This window comes from Ceratotherium simum, chromosome 17 (assembly GCF_057802395.1).
Source record: "Ceratotherium simum simum isolate JZ-2026a chromosome 17, ASM5780239v1, whole genome shotgun sequence".
Lineage (NCBI taxonomy): Eukaryota > Metazoa > Chordata > Mammalia > Perissodactyla > Rhinocerotidae > Ceratotherium > Ceratotherium simum.
This window is the reverse complement of record NC_141916.1, coordinates 11,808,439-11,835,104: the sequence shown is the minus strand read 5'-3', so window position 1 is coordinate 11,835,104 and position 26,666 is coordinate 11,808,439. Positions and strand designations below refer to the sequence as shown.

At 55.3% G+C, this 26,666-nt stretch overlaps 1 protein-coding gene across 1 annotated transcript in view; it reads left to right on the top strand.

Moving 5' to 3' along the window:
* Window positions 1–26,666, top strand: part of LRP1 (LDL receptor related protein 1) — an 81,306-nt gene that overhangs the window by 6,000 nt on the left and 48,640 nt on the right. Inside the window, exons 2-13 of the mRNA XM_004429287.3 lie at window positions 3,391–3,513; window positions 5,921–6,058; window positions 8,182–8,301; window positions 9,481–9,609; window positions 9,727–9,990; window positions 19,312–19,474; window positions 19,585–19,807; window positions 20,854–21,043; window positions 21,523–21,666; window positions 22,874–23,110; window positions 24,580–24,760; window positions 25,608–25,830. Of these exons, the coding sequence (XP_004429344.1) occupies window positions 3,391–3,513; window positions 5,921–6,058; window positions 8,182–8,301; window positions 9,481–9,609; window positions 9,727–9,990; window positions 19,312–19,474; window positions 19,585–19,807; window positions 20,854–21,043; window positions 21,523–21,666; window positions 22,874–23,110; window positions 24,580–24,760; window positions 25,608–25,830 (2,135 nt within the window). The remainder of the gene's footprint in view (window positions 1–3,390; window positions 3,514–5,920; window positions 6,059–8,181; window positions 8,302–9,480; window positions 9,610–9,726; window positions 9,991–19,311; window positions 19,475–19,584; window positions 19,808–20,853; window positions 21,044–21,522; window positions 21,667–22,873; window positions 23,111–24,579; window positions 24,761–25,607; window positions 25,831–26,666) is intronic.

Genomic DNA, 26,666 nt, shown 5'->3' with positions numbered 1-26,666 from the left:
ACGGCCCCTGTGTCTTGGCGTTCTCTCTGCAACCTCACTCGCTCTCCTCCCTCTCTTGTTCTCTCCTCCTTCTTCTCCCTCCTCTCTCTTCCCTATTCTGTCTGTTCTTGTCCCTCTCCGTCTCCTCCACCCTCTCCCCTCCTCTCTGAGGAGCCCTGAAGGCCACTACCACCCCTACAATCCGTCTCCCCACTCCAGTGCCAGAGGACCAAAATATTCTCCTTTCCCTTCTTCATCCTTCTTCATCCAGCCCCATCATCATGGCCAATGAGGAAACCATCTTTTCAGTTACTAATCGCTCTGTCCTCAGTTTCCTCATCTGTATGATGGGGATTGCAATAGTACCCACCACACAGGGTTGTGAGGATCTAAATGCGTAAATATGTATGAAGTGTTTTAGCTCAGTGGCTGACACATAGTGACCATGTTGAAAAGCGTTAGCTCATATTATTAGGAAGCCCCAATTCTCATGAGGGGCGGGAGACGGAGGAGGCCGGTAGTTGCTCCCAAACTCAGGGCCGTGTTGTTCCCTCATCTAAGCTGCAGGCCACAAAGGTGGGGTTTCTGGGTGCTGGCATCAGATGCAGAAGGCTCAGCTGAGGGCAGTGGGGTTGGCTGCTCTAAGCAGATTACAAATTTCCTACCCCACCCCCACTGCAGCTCCCTCCCACCTCAGAGTGAGGCTTCCCTTGGCTGCGTAGACTGCCCCAAAGTAGGTTATTTATTTCTTTCCTCCCCTCTCCCGAAGGAAATCAAAGACAGGCCTCAGCCTTCAAACGCGAGATTCCTGGGGCTTTCTCCACCATGCCTGACAGGAAGGAAGTTCTTTCACTTATCTCTCCACCATCCTTGTGCTGCCCTGGCCCTTGGGAGATGTGCACCCCCAGTCCCTCTGCCCGGGGCCTGAAGAGATGCTGCTGTGGACGGGCCCTGAGCTTCCTCTTCCTTTCACTTTCCCCATCCCCCACTCCCCTCCCTCCACAAGAGCACATCTGGTTTGTGAATCTCTCTCATTCCAGCTTTCGGAGTTTGCCAGCTGCTGTTTCCTCTGTCGAGTTCAGGCCAAAAGTGGGGGTGGGGGACAGCGGGGGGGACAAAGTGAGGGCCAGAGGAGGGGGGATCGTGGCTGGGATGCGGCACAGAGGGAAGTGACCAACCAGTGACCTCAGGCCCCGGCTGTGAGTTCTGCCTTGGGGAGGAGTGAGGGTGTGGACTAAGTCCAGGTGGGGGGTGGGGTGGCACGGGGGCCGTTTCTGGGCTCCAAAAAGCCCATCTGCCTCTGAGCCCCATTCGAGCCGCCTCTACCCCCCCAGCCGGTCTCGGCTGGCCAGGGGAAGAGGCTGGCCAGAGGAAGAGGACCATTCTCCGGCATGCTAACTAGGCTGGCGGGCTGTTTCCCCGGGAAGACCTCACAGCTGGCCCAGTGGGGCAATGAACTCAGTATTATCCACCTCCTCAAGGGGCCTTTATTCCCCGCTCAGGGTGGGGGGTAGGAGTGGGGGACTCCGGGGGGGCCTGGCTGGGCCATCCTTGATGTGTTTCCTGAACTCGGCTCTCGTCCTGGCCAGGGGCCTGAGTGCAGTCCCCTCTGCCAGAGATGGGGCTTAGGGAGGGAGGACATTTCGGTGTGGCCCCCCTCAGACTCTGTCCCTCCCTGCTCAGAGCCTGACACACTTTACATGCCCTCCCTCCCAGCCCTGCACTCACTCTGCCCTGCATTCAAGTTGGTTGTGTACAGCTATCCTCCCAGAGGACTGTGGCTCCTGAGGGGGCATCTCGCTCCCCCCTGACACCCCAGTGCCCACTGCAGGGCCTGGCACAGAGCTGGTCTTCAGTGCCTGCCAGCTGAATAGAAAGCTCCGCTGCTGGCGGCCCGGGTTCGGATCCCGGGCGCGCACCGACGCACTGCTTCTCCGGCCATGCTGAGGCCGCGCCCCACATACAGCAACTAGAAGGATGTGCAGCTATGACACACAACTATCTACTGGGGCTTTGGGGGAAATAAATAAATAAATAAACAAAATTAAAAAATAAATAAATATGCTTTAAAAAAAAAAAGAAATGGAACTGATACAGGCTGAGGAAAAGACGAGGAAGGCCTGAGAGACTGGGTGGGGTGAAGGAGAGTGGGGACTTTTCTTCCTGTGGAGGCCCTGGTGATGGGGTGCGAGGAACAGCTCCTGAGTGTTTGCAGTGGAAAGGGGAGACTGGTGTGGACTGCATGGGGTAAAAGCTGCGAGTCAGCTCGTTTGATTTGAGTCCTGGTTTAGTCACTCACCTGCTGTGCGACCCCACCCTCTCTGGGGCCTGGTTTCCTCATCTGTGAAAGGGCAGTATTAGTCGTACCTACTTTGTCATATTGTGGGGAGGATTAAATAAGCCAATACACGGAAAGAACTGGTTTACCACAGTTCCCGGCACATACTGAGCTCACAATGAGTTAGTGTTACGATTCTTAATTCCTCCTCAGAGAATGAGGAAAGAGAATGGGGTGGGAGCAATGGGAGGCTGGTGGGTGAGGGAGTAGGGCCAAGAGGTCCTGGATATAGAAACTTCATGGGTTGGTTGGGCTGAAACCAGCTTCTACAGGTCACCCCAGCCATCCCCTAGTCTCAGCTCTCCCACTCCATCATCCTGAGCAGTCTTAGGTGCCTCTTACCTCTGAGAGCATCTGCTGAAAGTCTTCCCGGAGGTCTAACCAGCAAGGGAGGCTGTCTGTTTAGAGAATGGAGGTGGAGGCAGGCTCTCTGCCCTGTGCTAACTTGCCCTGCACAGCCTTGCTCTCCTGTGCCTCTGCTGATACCATCTCCAAGCCACCGCTGTGCCAAAGGCACCCCCCCAACACGCTTCCCGTTGGGGGTGCTGGTGGTTAGGAGTTGGAGATGGGTGGGGTGATGAGTTCCAGGGACCAGGAGTGTCCCAGAGGGCAGAGGAGCAGAGAGGTTAGAAAAGACCAGCTCTGGACTTCTAGTGGGAGGGAGAGGAAGACAAAGAGAAGACATGTCAAAGGCCTAAATGCCCCATCCTTTACCACCACTCTCAGTCAGCAAAGCCAGGGGATGCTAGTGTCTGGCCAGAGCACTGGAGAACAGCAAGGGCTTTGACCCTGAGGGCTGGAGGAGGGGCACACTGGACAGGCAGCCTCGGGGGCTGTGGGGGCTGGGGGGCAGTAAAATGTGCCCCCTGCATCTTCCCCTCCCTCTATCATAGGTATACATTGTTCAGGAGCACCCCACAGCCACCTGCAGCCCCAGGCACATGGACTGTGGCTCGAATTCTGGGCCAGATGGGGACTGATGCTGGGAAGGAGGAGGAGCCTGGGGGGCCTTAGGGCCTTAGAGTTGGCCTCTATCCACCATTTACACCCCTGTTTTCTTTCCTTGCCCCTAGCCCCTAAGACTTGCAGCCCTAAGCAATTTGCCTGCAGAGATCAGATCACCTGTATCTCGAAGGGCTGGCGGTGTGATGGTGAGAGGGACTGCCCGGATGGATCTGATGAGGCCCCTGAGATCTGTAAGTATCTTCTCCCCCGATGGGGGATGGATCCCTCTCCCGAAGCCCCTGAATTGTCCCTTTTCCTCTTGGCACAGGCAGTTTGGGATGAGGTCACTTGACCTCTGGCCTGGTGTGGACCTTGCTCTGGGATTGTTTGTCCGTGACACAGCTCAAACTGTCCTCTCCCCCTCTTCAAAGTACCCGGCATGGTGCCTGGTGTGCTCAGAAATGGCACATTGGATTGCTCCCGCAGCCGCACACCCCCAAACCTGGCAGAGACTGTGTTCTCTGGGCTGACAGCTTCGCTGGAAGGAAAGCTTTGCTGGAGAGCCTGGCCCCCCTTCCCTTCCAGCTCATCCCTCTCTTCTTCCCACCTCTGGGCCTCCTGACCCTTGATGAGTGCTCCCAGGTCTTGCCAGATCCCCTTCCTGTCCTTGGGCTCCCAGGCCAAAGGCCACTGGCTCTTGCTCAGTCTCCGTACCAGAAGCCCCACCCCTGTGCGTTTCCCGCCACCCCCGCCTTCCCCTGCCCCCAATAAGTGGTGTAATCAGAGGCAGCTGTTTAAACTGGGAGAAAGGTCCCCACCCAGCCTTTACCCTGCCAGTGGGGGGTGGAGGACTTGCTGGCAGGACCCCCAGAGTCCTAGGCAGCTGGCAGAGTCCTGGGGTCTCCACCTTCAGCCTCTCTTCTGCTTGGCTAATCTGGGCCAGGGTCTAGGCAACCCTGCACTCCCAGGTCTGTCTCTGTTCTCTCTCCTGGGTCTATCCTACTCCAGCCCCATCCCGTTCTCACTCATAATCATCAGGGGTAATTTTAGGGCCAGAAAGGGAGCCACCGGTTCTCTCAGCCTCACCCCTATGCACTGCCCTGGAGGGGCGGGGACCGTGGATATTCTGCAAGTGTTTCTGTGATGAGGGTGGTTGGGCCTGGAGTCTCTTCTTATGCGATGCCACCTTTATGGGCCAGATTTCTGACCCCGATGCTTGGTGTTGGGATAAAGAAAACCATGCAGAGGGCCTGGCTCTGGCTCTTTTTATCCATTTTTCCTTTAGTTTGATGCAGACCCCACCTAATACACATCCCCATTCTGTCCCCACTCATACACACTCCCGGATCCATCACACTCGCTCGCAGCCCCTCCTGGGCACTGACTCACCCACCCACCCAGCATACACAGACAAAGGCAGATGCTGACACAGACGCGTTCTCACAGCAGCAGAGTCAACACTCTCAAACGGGGGTGCAGAAACACAACCTGTGCTCAGATCAATGCCCCCAGACACTCACAGCCAAACCCGGACTCACTCCCAAAGGACATAGACATGCACGTCCTGAGGCCAGAAGCGCCAGCGCACACAGAGGCGCACAGATGCCACTCCCTCTGCACTTCACACCTCCCTCACCTGTGCATGCGGCCTCCTGCCCAGGCACATATGGATAGATGCACTCACACGCAGGCACGGTCAATCACACACCCTGTCCAGACCCGGGAGCCAGTGGGCAGTGGTCTGTCTCCCAGCCCACAGGCTCGGTCGGCATCCTAGCCTGCGTGGCCTCCTTAGGATTCCCTGAGGAGCTCTACCCTGCCGCACCCCCAGCCCATCTTCTTGGGCAACAAAGGAAGTACCTGTGGGCCACAACCTTTGACTCTTCCCAAATCCTTCCACCAGGCAGGTTGCTCTGTGGTTGGGGGTCTAGAATAGTGCTGTCTAACAGAAATATAATGAAATCACACATGCAATTTGGAAATTTTCTAGGAGCCACATTAAAAAAGGTGAAAATAATCAGGTGAAATTAATTTTAATTTTATTTTACTCAATGTATCCAAAATATTATTTCAGTATATTTTTCATATAAAATTATTAATGAGATCTTTTGCATTCTTTTTTGTGTGTGTGGTATTAAGTCTTCCAAAGCTGGTGTATTTTATACTTACAGTTCGAACCAGTCACATTTCAACTGCTCAACAGCTGCATATGACTGGCTTTGTATTGGGCACTGCAGTTCTAGAAGACTTGGTCTCATCCTCAGGTCCAGGGTCTGTGACTCAGGGGCCCATGGGAAGGAGTGTTCTGCATCGTTTGAGCTTCTCTGCCATGGACTCTGCTTTCCTCAGCTCATTAAAACCTTTCACTTCTATCCTGAGCCGTCTCTTGAGTGTAGGATGTTGAGGCATTGGGGTCCATAGGTGTTGGGCATTTGGGGAGTGGACTTTTTGCTGAAGGCCTAGTTCACCCCTCCAACCTGGCTGCTCCCAGGTGTGTGGCTACTGTTGGGAATGGTGTGGAAGAGTCTATAAACAGCCCCTGAGATCTAAAAAATGGAGGTGCCTGAAACCCCAGTCTGAGTCCCTTTCCCCAGTGATAAGTGGCCAGACGGCCGCTGTAGCCAGCTTGGTCATGCTAGCCTTTCCATCTGCTCCCAGGTCCACAGAGTAAGGCCCAGCGATGTCAGCCGAACGAGCACAATTGCCTGGGCACCGAGCTGTGTGTTCACATGTCCCGCCTCTGCAATGGGGTCCAGGACTGCGTGGATGGTTCGGATGAGGGGTCCCACTGCCGAGGTAAGGGCTCTTCCACCTCTCCTGTCCCAGGTGGATGCAGTGAGTTCTTAGCCAGGTACCTGATGGATTCGGAGGCCCGCCATCCGAGGACTGTCCTCACACCTTCAGTGGGGATGAGGCCCTGTCCTGCTCCCCTGCGCAGACTTGCCACCAGACAGCAGCCCAAATTGGTGGGCCCTTTGGGCTTAGAGCTTGGTCAACAGACCTGGTATGGGCCCTGACCTAGCCACTTCCCTCTGGCTGTGTGTGCTTGGACACATCACTACCCCTTTCCAGACTCTGGTTTCCCACCTGTAAAATGAGAGCTTTACACTAGATCTGTGTTTTCATACTTTTCTTTTGTAAATTATGGGGTCCTTTCTTCAAATGGTTTCTTACATGAAACCCGACTATGAAAAGAGAAGAGCAGATGCTGTGATGAAGCTGGGGCTGGGGCCTGGAGTTTTGTTCACCTGCCTCCCCGCCTGTGTCCCCAAGGCATCCCCCAGGAACTGCATATCCCTGAGGCACCCTAGAGCTGCTGGATGGGAAGTCACCAGGCTGGGAGGGAACCTTAATGATAGGTCAGACTTCCTTCCCACTGTGGCTCCAGTTACCAGCCCCACTGTTCTTCCCCTTAGGGTCCCTGTGGGCCAGCGAGAGTCTGGGTCAATGTGAGCAGTGGGGGGGAGGATTCCCGTGGGGGGCAGGCAGAACCTCAGGCCCGAGAGTCAGGGAATAGTGACTCTCCCTTCTGCTGCACTCAAGGTCTCCCAGGCTTTGCGAGGCCCCAGCAAGCCCCGGGGGGCGGGGCTAGTCTTCCGGGGTGGGGACAGTGTCCTCTGCCTGTATGCATGTCAGAAAACATCTGCCTGTGGGAGGAGACACATCTGGATCCTGTTCAGTGAAGGCAGGGAGTGTGGAGCAAGGGAGTTTGTGGAAGATTTTTATCCTTTCCTTTGGTTGATTTTCATGTTTTTGTCTGAAGCTCCTGGGATGCGATGCAGTGTGGGCCTAGGGGCTGACTTCAATTACCACACACATCCCGTTGTACCGATGGGGCGTGTTCACATTTGCTTCCTCTTGAATACCTGTTCAGTATCAAAAACAACAAAGAACCTCAAAAGCTGAGGATTGGAACTCCCTTCTCTGATATTACAGAAGTTGGACCTCCTCCTCCTCCCACCCCATATCCAGAAGAGAAACTCTTTTCTAGATTTTCCAGAACAAACAATATTTCCCTCCTTTGTGGGGGCAGGCTGGACAGGCAGCACATTTGGGCTGCAGGGTGGAGGTGGGGAGGAGAAGGAAGAGTGGGGCCTGGCCCCCCATCCCAGCTCCTCCCCGCAGGCTTAGTGCCTCTAAACATCTTAGCATCTCGGCAGCTCTCTCTCCTAGGTGCGGGAGGAGCAGGGGTGTGAGGCAGCTGGACAAAAGGGTCTTTGTGGCCAGGCCGCCTGGCCCCACGCAAGGCCATTAATTGGGTCGCTGGTCTGGGGGGGGCAGCGGCTCTCCCACCGCTCCCGCTCCTGTCTCATTCCTGTCTGTCTCCCCTGTGGAAGTGGGTCAGTGGCGGGAGAAAGATGAGAGAAGGATGGCGAGGGATCCAGTTTTGCCTCTCCTCCCATCCTCCACCTGGACCTTGGGCCCTCTCACTGAGGCCTCCAGGCCTGAAGGGGTGGGTTGGAGGGGTGCTTCCAGACCAGAGCTGGGATCCTGTGGGGAAGCCTCGATCCCATGCCCACTCCTCACCCTCGGCCCTGAAGCCAGCACTGTAGTCCCGGGCAGTGCAGGCAAGAGGCATAGGAAGGGGCTAAGACTCACTTTCCCCACTCCCTGTTGACCCCAATAAACTACTAGGACCCCTCTCCAAGGGGACAGAGGGAGTCCAGAGCAGCCAGAGCAGGGAGATGTGGGTTCTAAGCTGTAATTGGCCATGTGATCTTGGGCCTGTCTCACACCCTGCCCAGGTCTCAGTTTCCTCACTTGCAAAATACAGTAGCTGCTTCCTAAGCCCATCTTCTCCAACGCTGCAGGCCTTGGAGGTGGTCTCTGAGGGGTTGGTGGGAGTTGGGGGAGGGTTGCAGTCTGGATGTGGCTACCAGGTCTGGGGACCTGAGTGTGTGTTGCCTGCCCCCACACAGAGCTGCGAGGACAATGTTCTCACCTGGGCTGCCAGCACCACTGTGTCCCTACCCTCAACGGGCCCGCCTGCTACTGCAACAACACCTTCCAACTGCAGGCGGACGGCAAGACCTGTAAAGGTGTGTGGGTGTGCGCTGTGTGCTGGAAGGGCTGGGGGGTGGCCAGTGGGCCTGGCTGGGCTGGGGAAACCAGATGGAGGGTGCAAGAGAGGAGGTGTGGCCACATGCTTGACAGCCCCAGGGCACGACTGAAGCCCCCACCACTCGCTTCCACCAGACTTTTAAAAATTCATCTTCAAATTATGTGGGTCATATGTGAGTTTTCTTGTAAAAAAATTAAAGCACTGCAGATAAAACCAAAGTCCCCATTGCCTAATCCTCTTCAGCTCTGGTCCTTTTCCCATCTCTCTGGAGGTCAGCTCTGTTATCGGCTTGCTGACTCTCCTTGCAGGCTTTTTTCTGTACGTTTGTACACATGAACCCATGGAAAATCTAAGTGAACGTATTGTTTATGGGCATGTGCCCTTTTTTACGTAAATATCATACTGTTCATATCTTTTTTCAGTTTGTTCACTCGGTATGTTGTGAAGATTTTTCCATGTTCATATGTAGAGACCTACCTTGTTCTTTCAAAAACCGCTGTGCTGTATGACTCTTACCACAGTTTACTTGGCCATCTCCCTATTGATGAGTAAGGTGTTCTCGATTTCTCTCCGTCACAAACAATGCAATTTTCTGTTTTAAATTTACCTCTCTTGAGTCTTTGCACAAATGCCACCTTCTCAATGAGGCCATCCCTGGCCCCTCTAACGTCACACCCCACCACCTGCGTTCTCTGTCCCATTTCTCTGCTTAATTTTTTTCCATAACACCAGTCACTTTCTGTTGCACCAGCACCTCTAAGATATAATTTACCTTTTTGTTTTATTTATTATTGTAATAACAATATTGTACTTATTATCAGAATTTTAGTTTCATGAGGGCAGCAATTTGAATCTATTTTATTCACTGATGGATCCCCAGAGCCTAGGACAGTCCCTGGCACATAGTAGGTACTCAAGAAATCTTTTCTGAATGAATGGATGACATGCACGGGTGTGGATACCTGTGTCAGGTAGATTTCACATCTGGACTTGCTGGGTGATATAGTTCTCACATTCCCTATCGTAATAGATTCTGCCAAATTGTCCTCCAAAGTGGCTGTGGGGATGGACACACCCACTGGAGGTGTCTGAGGGTGCCCACTTCCCTGCCCTCGTCACACTGGAAATGACCGTGCCCTTGCCCTTTTCCTGGCAGACTTTGACGAGTGCTCGGTGTACGGCACCTGCAGCCAGCTGTGCACCAACACAGACGGCTCCTTCACGTGCGGCTGCGTGGAAGGGTATCTGCTGCAGCCAGACAACCGCTCCTGCAAGGCCAAGAACGGTAGGTGGGGTCGCCTGTGGCCTCAAGACTAGGCGCCCTCAGTGTTGTTCCCTGATGGGGAGTGGCCGAGGAGGTCCTAGGGCCTCTTACTGCATCCCCTCTCTCCTCCATCTGCAGAGCCAGTAGACCGGCCCCCCGTGCTGCTGATTGCCAACTCGCAGAACATCCTGGCTACATACCTGAGTGGGACCCAGGTGTCTACCATCACGCCCACTAGCACGAGGCAGACCACAGCCATGGACTTCAGCTACGCCAACGAGACCGTGTGCTGGGTGCACGTTGGGGACAGTGCTGCCCAGACGCAGCTCAAGTGTGCCCGCATGCCCGGCCTGAAGGGCTTTGTGGATGAGCACACCATAAACATCTCCCTCAGCCTGCACCGTGAGTCGCCTGCTCTCAGCTCGGAGGGCAGGAGAGGGCGGGGGAGATGGGCAGGATGGAGCTTGTCTGGGAGAAAGGCCGAGGATTAGACAGGATGACCTGTCTCTGGGGTGGAAGCAGAAACAAGAAGCCCCCGACTGAGGCCAGGGCAGGGGGCTGCACCTGATGACGCCTGTTGGGGGCAGGAGCAGAGTCACCGCTGTGCTTCCTCCCCTCTCTCTGGGCCAAGTCTCTGGATGGCTTCTATATTTCTGGCCTAGAGCTGAGGAATGCCTCGCAGAAGTGAGGGCGAAGAGGGCAATGACTGGTCAATCTCCAGGGAGCAGGGACTGTCCCTTCTTAGAGAGAGGAGTGTTGATTAGATTGCAGAGGGGCTTTCCCATGCAGCAGGAGCCAGGACAAGGGAAAGAAGGGGCCTGGAGCCTGGCGGAGTCTTGCTAAGTTGTGGCTGAGGGCAAAGCAGCCAGGGCCTGGCTGGGTCTATCTCCATGTTCCACTGTTTCCCTTGGGGGCATCGCCAGAGTGGACTTCCTGCTGCAGCGTGGATATGGGAGTCCTGAGGCTGTTTCTGGGGAGCTCAGTGGCAGTGAAAGAGACTAGAGGAGGAGCAGTGAGCACTGGGGCCATGTAGCGTTTTGATATCCAGACGTTCCCAGTCGGGCTCCCTCCCTAGGCTGTACTTGGTGTCTCACGGGTGGAAGAAGGGCTGACACTGGGGATGGGCCAGGGCATAGATCCACTGCCAGGAGCAGTCCTGCTCAACTCAGATGCTGTTACATAAACAAATAAAACATCTGGCATCATCACATTTCCAGGAAATGCACCACAGGGCTGAGGGGACGATCTGGCCTGTGGTTGATCTGAGCCCGGCGGGAGGGTAATGTGATCTGTGACCTTGAGTAAACCAGAATTCCCTGTCTCTGCTTTGGTTTCTAATCTGCGTAATGGGTTTGAGCTTGTCTGTTCAGGTCAGATATATTGAAGTGAAAGCCGGAGGTGACTAGAGGCTGGCACACACGAGGTTTGAGGTCGTGAACTTCGGGCCTGTCTACAAGATCTTTAAGTTCCTCCATTGGCTTCTGTATGATGATCCCCACAGGAGACCAAGATCCTAGGAGGACACAGGGCTTAGTTCTGCGGGGAGGAGGGGTTCCTCTGGGAGTCCTCACCTTCGGTGGCCTCATCATATGGTCTACACCTCGGCTCCAGCTCCTCCAGAGCATCCCAATAGTGTCCTTGGGCTGTTGGTGACCAAGGCTCACCTGTGATCAGACATATGTCCTCCTTGGACTACTGGGCTGGGGGCTGCCATGGCTAGTTGGCTGAGCTCTTGAGAGGTGGGCAGCTCAGGGCTCTCCATGGCAGAAAGGATAGGATTGGGGTGAGACCCCATGAGACAGCTGCCCTCTCCCTGCTCCTTGTCAAGGGCCCCACCCAACAGGCCTGTCTGGGCAGACAGCTCAGGCAGTTCCCTCCCTGGCCCTGCCTCAGGGCCAGACGATGGGCTCATGGGTAGGTGGCTGGGCGGGGAGGGGGGCGCCCTGATGGAACCTTCTCAGCTTTTGCTCTGGCCTGGCCCCCCTCCTGCCTTCTTCCCCAGGAGAAGCAGGAAATAACCTCAAGCAGATACCCCTCCCTTGGCAAACAGAGTTTTGCCTCCCAGTCTGCTAGATTCCCTGGGCCCCTCTGGGGCAGAGTCCAGGAGGCCGGAAGAGGCCAAGGTTCTGGGGAGAAATGCTAATGGGGTGACTGAGTGGGTTTCTCTTGCCCCAGCCTCTGTCCCTTCCTCCCTGACCTGCCCCCACCCCACGCCCCATGCCGCCTGAATGTCTGGCTGTCACCCTGAGGATGGTTGTTTTGCTCTCATCCCACAAACTAATTATGGGCCCTGAGCTGAGGATGTTGGAAGTGTCTCCCCCCCAGCACCCTCCCCCCATCCCCAGTTCATCCCCTTTCTCAGGAGAGGCTGAATGGCCTGCCCTGGTGTGTGGGGTGTCTGGTCCCAGGCACTCACCTGTGCAGTGGGCTGCTGGCCTGTAATTAGCTCCCCCAGGGGCATGAGGAAGAAAGGCTACTGCTTTCTCCTGCTCTCTCTCTGCCCTCTGGGGGAGCCCTCCCTGCCCTCATCCCATTCTTGGCTATGACTGTGACCTCCATTGGACTCCTGGGCTGAGCCCCATGCAGGAGGGAGGAGTCTGACAATTGAGAGGTGCTGGAGCCCAGAGGCCGAGAGGCTGAGAAAGGCCGAGAGGCCAGGCCGAGAGAAGCCCGCCTGCTGGTGTGTGTGGGAAGAAGGGGGAGCTTGCCCCAGAGAAAACTCTGGAAACAGAAATAGAATAGAAAGAAGGAAGGAGGCCAGGAAGTAAGCCTGTTCACATGGGTCCCCGGGCATGTGTGAGCCAGACCTGCTCTGAGTCCCGAGAGCCTCAGGGGCCCCTCCAAGCCCTTGTGGCGTCAGTGCTTGGTGGTTGGTGCAGCTTCGAGGAGGGGCTCAGTGGAGCAGGCTCAGGATCGGAGCTCCCGCTTTTTGCTGTCTCCATCCCAGCTCCTTTCCTCTGTTTCTACCCAAGAATTGGGGGAAACCCACTGGCCAATGTCCTCGCATGTTCTGAAAGGGGTGTGTGTAAATGTTTGTGTGTGTGTGTGTGTGTCTGTGTGCGCTTTCCCCCCTTAACCGAGCCCAGGCTGTCAGCCCTTCTTCCCCCAGCCTGTGTCTTTCATTGGCCTGGATCAGGGTGGATCTTGGGGACTCAGTCCTCATCTCTTCCCCTCCCTCCTGGGATATAATCTCAGGCCCCATCCTCCCCTCTGCTGCTGTCCCAGCAGGATGGGGAGGTCTCTGAGGACTCTGATTCTGTGACTGGAGAACATGATGGTGAGAGCCAGGGGACCCTTGGGGAGGACTGAGGCTGACCCCTTGGGGTTTTTTGTTTGTTTGTTTTTTTCGTGAGGAAGATTGGCCCTGAGCTGACATCTGTGCCAGTCTTCCTCTATTTTGTATGTGGGATGCCTGCCACAGCATGGCTTGATGAGCAATGTGTAGGTCCATGCCTGGGATCCGAACCTGCGAACCCTGGGCCACCAAAGCAGAGCATGTGAACTTAACCACTACACCACTGGGCCGGCCCCCCAACCCCTCGGTTTTTAATACTGCCTTTCCCAAAGCCAGACACCTTGATTTTAGGTCGTACATGATGTGTATTTTTCTTTTATTGTTATAGTTATGTTTTTATTTAATACCCATTAGGAAACTCCTATTACTAGCATATCAAATGTATGATTTCATAGATTGTTTAGGATGCAGAAAAATAAGAAAAGTGAGTTGATTTAAAGAAATAATAGGTAAATGATAGTGCAAGCTGTATATAAAGATGGCAAGCATTTTGAAAGTGATACACAAAGTTCTGGAAACTGAGACCCAGAGGGGTCAACAGGTCTGGTAGTACCAGAGCCAGGCCTGGTCTGACCAGCCTACCACCCACCTCTGACCACCCTCTCAAGGAACCTCAGGCCTCGTCCAGCCCCCTGAAGGGCTGCTCCTGGGCAGGGCTGGAGGTGAAGTCTACTGACCCCACCCCACCCCCAGCCCTGCATTGCCTAGGCTGCGCTCCTCTGACTTGTCCTCCGTTAGCTTTGAGGATGTTTCCACTGGAGAAGGAATGGGGCAGACTGCAGGAGTGGGGCCCGGGAAGGTATGTGTATGGTGAGGGGAGGTTCTGAGGTTGCAAATAGGGCCTTAAAGGAAATAAGGCTTGCTGAAGTCACTTAGTTTTAGACTATGTAGGAGAGGATGCTCTGGAGGGACCCTCAGGAGTCCTAGGGTTTCTTCCCTGTACCATGCTGCATGGAAAGAAGGACATAGGCAGGAAGGCCCAGAAAAGCCCCCCTAGGCTGCAGGGTCTGTTGCGAAATGGGTCCCCAAGTCCAGCTGGCCAACTTCACTTTTCCCTCCCTCTTTCTTTGTGTGTGTGTGTGTGTGTGCGTGTGTGTATGTGTGTGTGTGTGTTTAAAATCACAACAGGAAATGAGGTTGTAATTTGTCTAGAGGGGAGGCAGAGAGGGGGCAGAGAGCAGCCCCTCTGGTGAACTAGCTTCCCCGGCTGGAGGGGGAGCTGTCTTCTCACTGAACTGGGCACCCCAGGCCCCCTCAGACTGCCCCCCGTGCCTACGGAACACTTCTAGACTTTAGAGATGGGAGCCAGCTGCCCCCTTCCTTGGCCTTTCTCACCCACAGGGTGTTGCAATGTTGGGGGGCTCTCGCCAGCCCACTCTTTGCCCTTGGGCTCCCCACGTCCTGGTGCTTTTGCTTCCCATTCCCATTCTGAATTTCCTAGTCATTTAGCAGCACTCTCTCCTCTTCCTGGCGAGGGCCAGCCCTGCGTCTCCCGGCACAGCTCCAGCCCTGTCCTCTCCTCCCCCGCTGTCTCCTTGAAGTTGCCTCTCCACCCAGCCTTCTCCCAACACCCCCCTCCCTGTTTTCAAGCCAAAGGAAGTAACTTAAGCAAGAGAGATGTGTTTTAGAGCCCAGCAAGGATTTCTCAATAGTGGGAAGACCCTCGTTCTGCTTCTGAATCAGAACTGCCGAATCCAGTCTCATCCCGGGACCTGGGACTGACTGACTTGGTGGAGCGGGGCCAGGCAGGGGAAGGGAGCAGGGCATAAACCCCACAAACCCCAGCGGGGCTGGAGGGGGGCCCAGGGGACAGAGGTGACGCGATATGGCTGAACCTAAGACTAGCTGGTAGAACAAGAAGAGCTGAAGTCAGGACCTGGCAGGAAGCAGGACGTGAGGACATGCCATTTAGCAAAGCTTCTGCCAGGCCTGCCTGGCTGTCTCCTCTCTACCTGCAAAGTCCTCAGACTCTTGATCATCTCCCCCAGCCCTCTCCCCTCCCCCAGTGGCTCTGACAACCAGGAGGATTACCAGACAGACATCTTCTCCCACTGTCTTGGGATGTTCCAAGGCCAGAGAAGGAGGATCCTGGCAGTAGAAGGGAAGGGAAAAAGTGACGTCCCAGCTCTAAGATGACAGTGAGAACTCAGTACTCAACAAATATTTCTGGAATGAATCAGTACATGTGTGTCGGGCACCAGGGAAAAAGATGGAAGATAGCACCCTACCCTCAGAATATTTGTAGTCAGGTAAAGAGCTGTGATAAAAAGGAGCTACTGTGGCTTCTGGGAGCCTGTAAGACAGAAATCTTCCTGCTGGGGCCCTATGCCGAGTCCTGAAGCATAGTAGGTGTTAGCCTCAGACTTCTCACCTGGAGAGCTCACCTCTGCTCAGGAGGCCACAGGGCTCTCTGGCTGGAGGCACAGATGGTGACTTGCGGGAGAAGGTGGAGAAGGACGGGGTTGAGGTGGGGGAGGACGACGGTACGAACAATAGCTCCCATTTGTGGAGTGTGTATTATGTGCCCGGCCCGGCCCTGTTCTAAGTGCTGTTAATGTACCATCCCATTTTACAGATGAGCAAACTGAGATTTGGAGACGTTAAGTAACTTGTCCTTAGTCGCACATTTGGAAGGTGACAGAACACCAGATCCAAACCTAGATCATCAGTGTCTAGAGCCCGGCTAGGCCCAGGGCAGAGCAGAGTGACGGAGAGGTGCAAGGGTCCCAGAATAAGGGCCAGAACATAGTGTGTTCGCTGGAGACATGGTTAAGGTGGAAATGGGGTTCTCCTTCATCATCTGGGGCCCTGGTGTCCCATCCTGCAGTCTTTGGGTGTGCAGCTGGGTTGGGGGATATTTCTTTAGGGGATAGAGGCTCCCTTCCTTCCCCAGATTTATTTTTAGGGAGAGAGACTGGAATCCTGCAGTTGAAGCTAGGGTCTTCTTGGGAATGGAGTGGGGGCTGTTGGTTTTGGAAAAGCAGCCACTATTTAGAGAAATGCCTCTTGAACCATATGAACGATGGAGAAGTTGAGAAAAACTAGAGTTTGTGGGGAGCGCAGAGTGCTAAGCACTAGAGTAGGGGGTGCAGGGAGGACTCAGAATTCTGTCACAGACACACACCCCAGGTCTATTCTGGGGCCTGGAACTGAAAGTCCTTTGCGACATCATGGGCAGGCAGGCTGTGGTCTGTCCTCCGACTGTCTTGTCCCCCTCCCAGCTTCCTAACCTCCTTCTCTCTGCTGGAATCCTCAACTTTTTGGCCCCCAGACCACCCCCAAACTCCTCCCACAGCACAGCCTTCCTCCCCTTGGGTTTACCTGAGATTCTCGTGTCTTTAGGATTTGAGGCCTTTGGCCAGAGCCCCTCTGGAGGGTGCTCTGGGGTGGGCCAGCCCTGAGAACGGGACAGCTACCCTCTGGGTGTGTGGGGCCAGAATACTCAGGTCCTCTAGGCTGAAGCCCAGGACGCCACTTGCCCCCTCTGCCACGGGACAGAGGGCAGTGGGGCAGCCCAGGAGGGAAATTGCCCTCACCCAATATGAGCCCATCTCCCTACACTGGCCTTGGAGTAGTGTGAGTTGCCAAGCGTTTGTGTGCCTGTGAGTGTGTGCACGTGTGTGAGTGTGTGCGGTGGGGCGGGCAGAGGAATCTGGACTTTAGGAGAGAGGAAAATAATGTGGTAGAGGGGTTGGATAACAAAGGATTTTTGCTTGCAACTAATAGTCTCCAGCTGCAAAAATACCACAGGGGAGGCCAGGCCGAGCTGGGGCCTCCACTTCTTGCCAACTCCTCACCGGCCTGCTGAGTGGGGCCCTGCCTGGCCTTTGGGAGGTGGAAGGGGAGACCCGCCAAGGGTAAATATCTGAGAGCAGGGATGATCCCTCTGCCTTCCTTCCCGGAATCGGCAGGGAACCCAGGCCAGGAGAGAGGCTCGAGGGTCAGCCACATCCTGAGGCTTGGGGGATGATCGTGGCGCTGCACCTGGGATGGGGGCATCAGATCTTCAGATTTCCTCCTCCTCCCCTCTTGCCGCGGGAAGGGTGGACGGGGAGCAGGGGCAGGGTGTTGCCAGCCCTGGAGCTGGACAGTGACTCAGGGAAGCCTCAGGAAGTTGGAGAGAAGGACGCAGCTGCACCAGCTGGTGCTGGGAAACAGCCCCGAATGGTGAAGTTCCTCTGCGTGCCAGCAGCCCCCAGGCCCCCACCGTGCCCGCTGAGTCAAGGGCACACGGCCCTATTTGCCTTTAAACCTACTTGCCTGCTGGCTACCTGGGGCTGCGGCCAGTCCCCCTCTTCGGGACTTTGGTTTCCTCTGGAGGCAGCCCAGCAGCGTTCGTTTAATCTGCTTTCTCTGTGGTAACAGTGTGAGGGGCAGTTTGATGGCCTCACCCCTGCACGGGGCCCTCCTCCTCCAGGGCCCGGGACCCACACTCCCCAGGCAGCTCTGTCCCCACTCTCCAACTGCGTCAGCGTGGGACAGTCCCGGGGGCCCAGATGAGAGAGTGGCTGGGTTTGGGGGTGCATCAGACTTATAGGGGTAACACCTCATCCCTGTGACCTCTTTCTCCAGTCACCTTGGAGTGGGGTTTAACAGGGGGGACCTGAAGAGGAAACTAGTTTGATAAGGGCCTCAAATTGGCTCTTTCCCCTCCTCCTCCAGCTGAGTCCTGTGACTGTGAGTCAGTGTCAGGGCCTGGCCAAGTTCCTTGGGAGCCACGTTCCTGTTCCCTTTACCCCCCACCCCCACCCACCGTTAGGAAACAGCCCCTGAATCCCTGTGGGGAGCGGGGAGGACTAGGGAAGGGTTGAACAGAATGCCCTGTCATTATATCTGTAGCTGAGTGGGGCAGAACAATCCCTACTGGGTTGAGTGTGGGTAGCGGGGGTAAGTTTCAGCCAAAGGCAGGTCGTCCAAAGGTTTCTTTACCTGTTGGGGAGATTGGTGGTGGTGGCATGCAAGGCAGGGGTCCCAGAGTCACTGTCTTGGAAATTTCTCAGTTTGCAAGAGACATCACTTCTGATGGTGGCATTTGGAGGGGGCAGAAGGTGGATGGGAGCCAGCGGGTCCTGGAGAGGAGGGGCCCAGAGGATGCCAGCAGGGGTCCCTGTCCCCAGACTTCCTGCCTCCTAGACTTCCACTGCCCCTGCCCCACCTCTACTCTCTTCAGCCCTTTTTGGCCTCTTTGGTCTCCTCCAGACCCATGGCATAGGCTGAGTGTGGGCCTCTGGTCTCCATCCTCCTCCCCCACTCACACCCTTCTGACGCTCCCCCTGTTTCTGAGCCATGCCTCGGTTTACCCTAGAGTCCTTTCATGGCCCTCCTCCTATAGTCTCTCTCCTCGAGCCCTATATCTTATTCCCCGCTCCTTCCCACCCTCCCAGGACATGAGAAAATTGAGAAATAGGGACATGGAAGAAACAGGGGGATGGTGGTGAGTAGAGGAAGTTTGGCTCATGTCACTGGTTCCAACATTTTGCCACCACTGGCCTTCCCTTTTCCATCTCTGTGGGTCCTGTATTTGACATTCTTTCTCAGATTAGATTTATTAATGGGTGCTCTGCTTTTCCATTTTTATTTATTTATTTATTTTAAATTTTTTTGGTGAGGAAGATTGGCCCTGAGCTAACATCAGTAGCCAGTCTTCCTCTTTGTGCTTGAGGAATAGTGGTCCTGAGCTAATATCTGTGCCAGTCTTCGTCTATTTTGTATGCGGGTTGCCGCCACAGCATGGCTTGATGAGCGGTGTGTAGGTCCGTTCCCCCGATCTGAGCCTGCGAACCCTGGGCCACCGAAGCGGAGCACGCAAACTTAACCACTGTGCCACCGGGCTGGCCCCTGCTTTTCCATTTTTAAAAGTCACGCAGCTCGTACAGCTCCCAGTCAGTGCCCTGGCTGGCATGAGGTGACTCGACTTACCACACAAAGTTGGTCAAGTCAGCCAAAAGCAAAGATGTGTGGTGCTCTAGTCAGCCCAGGTGCTCTCATCTCAAGTAAAAACAGATTTTAAAAAATATTGGAATGAGTTAGTGGACCTGTCCTCACGGCCTTCTGATACCCCAAGAAGACAGTCACTGTTCACAGAAGGGCGAAAGTTGGGGAAGCTTGTCAGTCGTCCAACCAGCCAGTGCTTACCCAGTGCCCCTGCGTGCCTGCCCTGAGCTTCGCTTGGGCAGCCAGCTGTGTGGGAGGATACTCAGGGACTTTTCTTTGGAGAGACCAGATCAGTGGAAAGGTGGCAAAGAACACAAGGTAAAGTGTGAGGCTGCCGTAACTCCCACAGGAGCTCAGGGAGGAGAGAGCTGTAGCCTGGGGGGTGAAGGGGGCGCCGCAGATGAGGTGGGCTTCCGGAAGGTTCTGCATGGGCAAAGGGTGGGCATGTCAGTGGGAGGACCTCCCCTCATAGCTCTTTCGTTCACACCCTCCAGATGTAGAACAGATGGCCATCGACTGGTTGACGGGCAACTTCTACTTTGTGGATGACATTGATGATAGGATCTTTGTCTGCAACCGAAACGGGGACACGTGTGTCACTTTGCTAGACCTGGAGCTCTACAACCCCAAGGGCATCGCACTGGACCCTGCCATGGGGTGAGAGTGGCAGGCAGGGGTTCAGGCCCTGGAATGGGGGAGGCAGAGGCCAGAGTGGAAGGGAGGGTGCCCAAAGTCCAGCCCCTGATTAATGGGCCATCTGCCCACAGGAAGGTGTTTTTCACCGACTACGGGCAGATCCCAAAGGTGGAGCGCTGTGACATGGATGGGCAGAACCGCACCAAGCTGGTCGATAGCAAGATTGTGTTTCCTCACGGCATCACGCTGGACCTGGTCAGCCGCCTCGTCTACTGGGCCGACGCCTACCTGGACTACATCGAGGTGGTGGACTACGAGGGCAAGGGCCGGCAGACCATCATCCAGGGCATCCTGGTGAGGAGGAAGCCTTTGCAGGGAAGCCGTTCTCTAGGCCTCCCAGTAAGGGGGTGGACAGTATGGGAGCATGGTTGCCCCCAGCCCTCTGGTGGGGACTTGGGGGGGCATGAGCACTTCAGGGAAGGAGAGGACACGGCTTCCGCTGTAATGGGAACAGTCATTTTAGAGACACCTTTACTTCCCTTTTATCATTTAGTCCTTACAACAACGTCCGGGAGATGAGCAGGTGGGTGGCTCAGTTCCCTTTTGGCAGATGAAAAAAGCAGGGTTCAAAGAGGTTAAGGGATTTGCCCGAGGTTACACAGCTAGAAGAAGCACTTGAACTTAGCCTAGAAGCCCTGCTGGCTCACAGATGGCGCCTCCATTCTGGGATAATTAAGGTGACCAACCATCCCTGTTTTTCTGGGACTGCTCCAGTGTTAGCCCTGAGATTCCCATAAACCCCCAGCAAACCCCTTAGTCTTGGACAAACTGGGACAGTTGGGTACCCTAGATAAATTATGTGGGTAGCGGGGGCTGTTACAGACTTGCTTGGGGCGAGTCTGTCCTCTCAGTGCTCCCAAAGCTGGGGACTAGAGTCAGGCTAAGAATGTGAATGTTCTCTATGGACAGAGTTTAGCGCCCAACTCCAATTCAGTCCAAAATCATGCCATCACCTACTGTGTGCCTGATTCTGTAGGGGGAGTGGCTCCTGCCCTCAAAGGGTTTAAGCGGAGTGGGTGGGGTAAGTCCACAAATCACCAGACCGTGGATAACAGCCAGAGAGATGGAGTGTAGAAGGAGAGACTGTCTCTGGTTAGAAGGTTCCAGAAGCTCTTCAAAGAGATGCTTTGTGAAGGATGAGTGGGACTTTGACAAGTAAAGATCTCAAGAGCAGGACAGTCCAGCCAGAGGAGATAGGAGTAAAGCATGGAATTAGACAACTGTTCAATGAATTTGGGAATGTAAATAATGAAGTTTGGATGAGAAGCTGAAGGGATCTCCAGGGGTGGAGGGAGGATTCCCTTCTCCTCATGTTGACCATTCCTACCTGCCTGTCTCAGATCGAGCATCTGTATGGCCTCACTGTGTTCGAGAATTATCTCTACGCCACCAACTCGGACAATGCCAATGCCCAGCAGAAGACGAGTGTGATCCGCGTGAACCGCTTCAACAGCACCGACTACCAGGTCGTTACCCGTGTGGACAAGGGTGGCGCCCTCCACATCTACCACCAGCGGCGTCAGCCCCGAGGTGAGTAGGGCTCCCCAGCCCCTCCAGGGACCCTCCTGTGGGAACCCCTGGTTCTCTCATCTCGAGATTGCTTTTCTAGCCATCTACCCCAGACTACCTCCCCTGGCTCCTGACCATCCCCTGCCAGCCCCTTCCTGCCCTTCAGCCTCCAGATCCCGCCCCTGGGGAGCTCTTCTCCCCGTTCTGCTCGTGACGTAGATTGCCCCCCTTCATTCCCTGGCCGGTCTCAAGTAGAAGCACCTGGCCGTGGACGACTGTGTGACTCTCTCCCCTGACCATGGAAGCCCCCATCCGAGGGTCTGAAGGCTAGGTCATGGCGGGGCCGAGGAATTCCAGTCCTGTGACTTCCAAATCCTCAAACGGGACAACAGGCACAAAGACCGCAGCGGGAGGGAATGTGGTCAGACTTCAGGAAGCCTTCTCAAGGCCTGGGCACAGGGCCTCTGAGGGTCCTGACCAGCTCTCCACGCTGCCCCCAGTGAGGAGCCATGCCTGTGAGAACGACCAGTACGGAAAGCCCGGTGGCTGCTCCGACATCTGCCTGCTGGCCAACAGCCATAAGGCGCGGACCTGCCGCTGCCGCTCCGGCTTCAGCCTGGGCAGTGATGGGAAGTCATGCAAGAGTGAGTGACAGGGAAGGAGGGCGTGCCTGCTGGGATGGGTGGAGGGTGTCCTTGTCTGCCTCCCCACAGCCCAGCTGCTTCTGATGAGATGGAGAGAGTTGAAGGAACATACCCAGAGTTTCACCACTCATGAGGGGCAGAGACAGAACTTGAACCCGCATCCGAGAACAGGGCTTTTCCCACTATCCCACTCAGGCTCCACAGAAGACCATAAAGTGGCCCATTCATTCATTCATTCAACAAGTATCTAGGGGGCATGTCCTATGTGTCTGGCACTGTCCTGGCAGTGAGGATTCAGCAGAGAATGAGATAGATGGTGTCTCTGGCTTCACGGAGCTTACGGTCTGGTAGGGAGACAGATGAACCAAGAACTATAGCTTCAGGTGGTGCTAGGTGTTAGGAAGAAAATACACAGAGAGTAGTTGGTGATGACAGTTTGGATACAGTGGTCAGGGAGGAAGGCTTCTCTGTGGAGTTGACATTTGAGCCGAGCTCTCTGTGAAGTGAGGAAGTGAGTCATGTGACTACCTGAAGGAAGAGCATTTCTAGCAGAAGGAATCACAGTGCCAAGGCTCTGAGGCCAGTGGGAGCTTGGCATGCTGGGAGCGTGGCAGGGGGGCGCGGCACTGAGCCGTGTGAGTGATGGGAGATGAGGAATGGGAAGTTGGAGTGTATTCTAACTGGAGTGAGAAGCTCTTGGTGACTTTAGAGCAAAGAAGTGACATGATTAGATTCACGTTTGTAAAAAGATCATGGTGGCTGCTGGATGGGGGATGGGCAGCAGGGAAGTGGCAGGAGGCTATTTCTGTGAGGTAGGCAAGAATTGATGTGGCTTAGACTAGGGTGGTAGCAGAGGAAGTGGTCAAAAGTGATCATATTCCAACATATTTTGAAGATGCTCCTTTTGGGCCACAGAAATTTCACTACCCATCAGTGGGCACTTAACTGGAAATGTACTACTTGCTACCCTTGCCCCATTTCCCACCCCTATGGGGCAGGTAAAACACCCAGGGCATTGTCCCCTGGGCCTTGCATGTTTATATGTCTGTCCATATGACCCAGAGCCCCCACCGCCCCCAAATCCCCTGACCCAGTACAGCCGGGCATTGCAGCCCCTTGGGCCACAGCCCCCGAGGCTGGGTGGTGATATGTGTGTGTGCACACACACATGTGTCTGACTTTGTGTCCTTTCTTGTGTCTGCCCTAGAGCCGGAGCACGAGCTGTTCCTTGTGTATGGCAAGGGCCGGCCAGGCATCATCCGGGGCATGGATATGGGGGCCAAGGTCCCAGATGAGCACATGATCCCCATCGAGAACCTCATGAACCCCCGGGCCCTGGACTTCCATGCTGAGACCGGCTTCATCTACTTTGCCGACACCACTAGCTACCTCATTGGCCGCCAGAAGATCGATGGCACTGAGCGTGAGACCATCCTGAAGGACGGTAGGGACCCCTGAAGTTGGAGGCGCGCAGATGGGACTCCCGAGGCACACAGCCCACCTGGGACAGGAAGCGATTTGGGGCCCAGGCATCTCTTTCTCGGTGCCCTCTCAGCATGGAGAGTCCCCTGCTGTCTGGCTGGCTGAGCTGGTTGGCGTGGAGATGAAGGATAGACAGATTGACCCCTGTGTGACCCCCTTCTTGGCTGAGCCAAAAAGAAGTAGGAGGATGGATGGGTTAGGCAGCATGGGCCGTCCTTGCCAGCCCTTGGGAAAACTCAGGATCTCTCTGCCATTGGCTCTGAGCCCTGGAGCTGCATGCAGCACGCAGCCTGAGAGAGGCCTGAGGCCTTGAAGTGGAGCGGCGCACCAGCGCATGAGTGCACGCACAGGGTCTGTGCAGCCAGGCTCACACTGCCGAAAGCTGCATGCTTAGATGTCCCGCAAAAATTGTGTTTTGTGAGTTGAATCCAGTTTTTCCCTCTTAGTTGCTCGAGCAGGTCAACAGTGCATTGTCTTCTGACTGTCCATCTGCGTGGAGGCTCTGAGCTCCTGAGTTCTGCCCCTTTCCTGCGGCTGTTAGGAATTCCCAAACCTTCCCTCAGGCCCCCAGGACAGGGCGCCCTAACCACCAATCTGGCCGATGCAGTTACCCGCTTTGTGCTGCTCCCCACTCCCCACCCCCCACCACAGCTCAGAGAACCTCAGCAGTCAGCAATCACGAGACTTTGGGGAAATCAGAAGTAACTCCTCATCAGGAAAAGATTGGGGTTCTCTATGCCAGGGGAACTTGCTGTTTAAGCTCGAGATGAAGCCTTTGACTAAGAGAAAAATCACTTCCTGATTTATTCATTATGTTAGCTCAGGATTTTTAGGCTGGGACGTGGCATCACCCTTGTGCCCAGAGCCATGTGCATGTTGCTTCAGCTGTCCACCCAGCTCAGGCCCAGACATGCCCTCACAAGAGAGCCACATCTGCCACGGAGGTTTCCTGGCTGCTGTGTGCAGTTTTGACAGATTTAGTGCCCAACACAGATGTGGCAATACAAATGATCTCCCAGCTCCTTCTTCCAACTTCCATCCCCATCCCCCACAGCGTCTTGGGCACAGGAGGCTCCCTGCATTCCCTGTAGCCAAGTGTGCCTGTATCCCATGGGTCGGAGGTGGGCGGTTGGAGCTTCCTTTAAGGCTCTCCGGGGCCGGCCCTGTGGCTTGGTGGTTAAGTGCGCGCGCTGCGATGCTGGCGGCCCGGGTTCGGATCCCGGGTGCGCATCGAGGCACCACTTCTCTGTCCATCCTGAGGCCGATTCCCACATACAGCAACTAGAAGGGTGTGCAGCTGTGACATACAACTATCTACTGGGGCTTTGGGGGCAAAAAATAAAAAAAAAAAATAAATAAAATAAATAAATAAATAAAATCTTTAAAAAAAAAAAAAAGGCTCTCCGTCATTGCCCCCTTCATCCCCCACAGGCATCCACAATGTGGAGGGTGTGGCTGTGGACTGGATGGGGAACAATTTGTACTGGACGGATGATGGGCCCAAGAAGACCATCAGCGTGGCCAGGCTGGAGAAGGCTGCTCAGACCCGCAAGACTTTAATTGAGGGCAAAATGACACACCCCAGGGCCATTGTGGTGGATCCGCTCAATGGGTGAGTCCTCCCAGGGCCTTGGGTTGGTGGGAGCAGGAACTATGTGGGTCTCAGAAGTGGGGATGAGACAGAGAGTGAACAGGGAGGGCGGCCTGGGTGGGATGCTTGGGCAAGAAAGGGAGGCTGAGAGGGGAGAAGGGGTCCTGTCTTCAGGGCAATGGGAGTGATGCTGTAAACACGTACGTAGAAATGTGACTGTCCTTCGCAGCTCAGAGCCCTCCGCCGCTCCCCTTGCCCTGAGAGTGAGACGCACATTCCTTATCAGGCTTGGGGTCCTACGGGGTCTGCCTGCAGCTCGTCTGACCTCATCTGCACCTCACTTCCTGCCCTTGAAAGTTCTGTTCCTCCCTCCCTGCCTCTGGGCTTTGCTCTCGGAGTCCCTTTGCCTGGACCTCCCAGATCCTTGCAGATCCAGCTCCTTCTCAGCATTCAGAGCTCAGCTCAGACGCCACCTCCTCAGAGCGGCCTTCCCCACATGCTGCCTGGTCTCTCCATGCCAGCACCCTGCTTCCTGTCCTTCCTGGCTTGTATCACTCTCCCACGTGTGTGACCTTCTCGGTTGACTTGTTTTCTGTCTGTTTCCCTGGGTGGGACGTGAGCTCCAGGAGAGCAGGGGCCTTGTCTCTGACGGGTCCCCGAGTGTCAGACCTGTGCCCGACTCACAGCAGGCCTGCAACAAATACTTGCTGAATGGAGGAGCAAATGAAAGAAATGGGTGGGCCAGGGTCGAGTGGGGCAGGAAGACTCCTGTGAGAGGCTCTGGGGCAGCTCGCCTGGATTGGGGTCACAGGGGAGGCTGTTGATGGCAGGAGTGGCCTGTGCGGTGCTGACCAGTTGCTGCCCACAGGTGGATGTACTGGACGGACTGGGAGGAGGACCCCAAGGACAGTCGGCGAGGGCGGCTGGAGAAGGCCTGGATGGACGGCTCACACCGAGACGTCTTCGTCACCTCCAAGACAGTGCTCTGGCCCAATGGGCTGAGCCTGGACATCCCAGCTGGGCGCCTCTACTGGGTGGACGCCTTCTATGACCGCATTGAGACCATACTGCTCAATGGCACAGACCGGAAGGTGGGCAGGCGTGCACCTGTGTGTGGGTGTTCCTGTGTGCGTGGACCACGTTTGTGCGTGGGTGAAGCTCTGTGTGTGTGGATGTGTGGACATCTGTGCATGTCCGGGCCTGTGTGCTTCACGTGTGTTTACCTATGTACCTATGGATGCGTCCGTCTGTGTGCTTGGCGTCTCGTGGGTTGTGTTGTTTGAGGATTGCCTCCATTAGTGTATCTGTGACTGTGCGTGTTGTCTGCAGGCTTAACCACCTGTGTGCATGCCTGCGTATACACATTGTGTGCTTCTCGGCATGTTTGTGCACATACACACAGCACACATTGGTGTGTGCCTGCACTGTTTGCCTCTGCACCAGTGCGAGATGCCTGGAGATGGCGTATACGTACGCTTGTTCGTTTGAGTGGCTTCATGAGCCGGGTGCATGTCTAGGTGTGGACCGAGCTCTTTCACGGCATCTAAGGCCCTTTGTGATACAGCCCCGACTCCCTCTGTGGTCTTATTTCTCCCCCTCTTCCCTGCATCCTGACACTGAACAAGCGACGCTAGCCACCTCTGATTCCCAGCACATGTCACAGGGTGCTGCCCTCGGTGCCGTCGCTCGTGCAGTTCTCTCTGCCTCCACCCAGCTCCTCCTTGCCTGGCGCGCTGTCCCTCTTCCACCCTGGACTGCCGTGTGTGCACTCCATGAGACCATGGGCAGCTCAGAGCGGAGACCATGTCTGTCTCATTTCTTAGTGCCTACACAGCTTGGTCCTTAGAAGATCCTGGCAGGGCGGGCCCGGTGGTTTAGCGATTAAGTGCGCGCGCTCCGCTGCTGGTGGCCCGGGTTCAGATCCCGG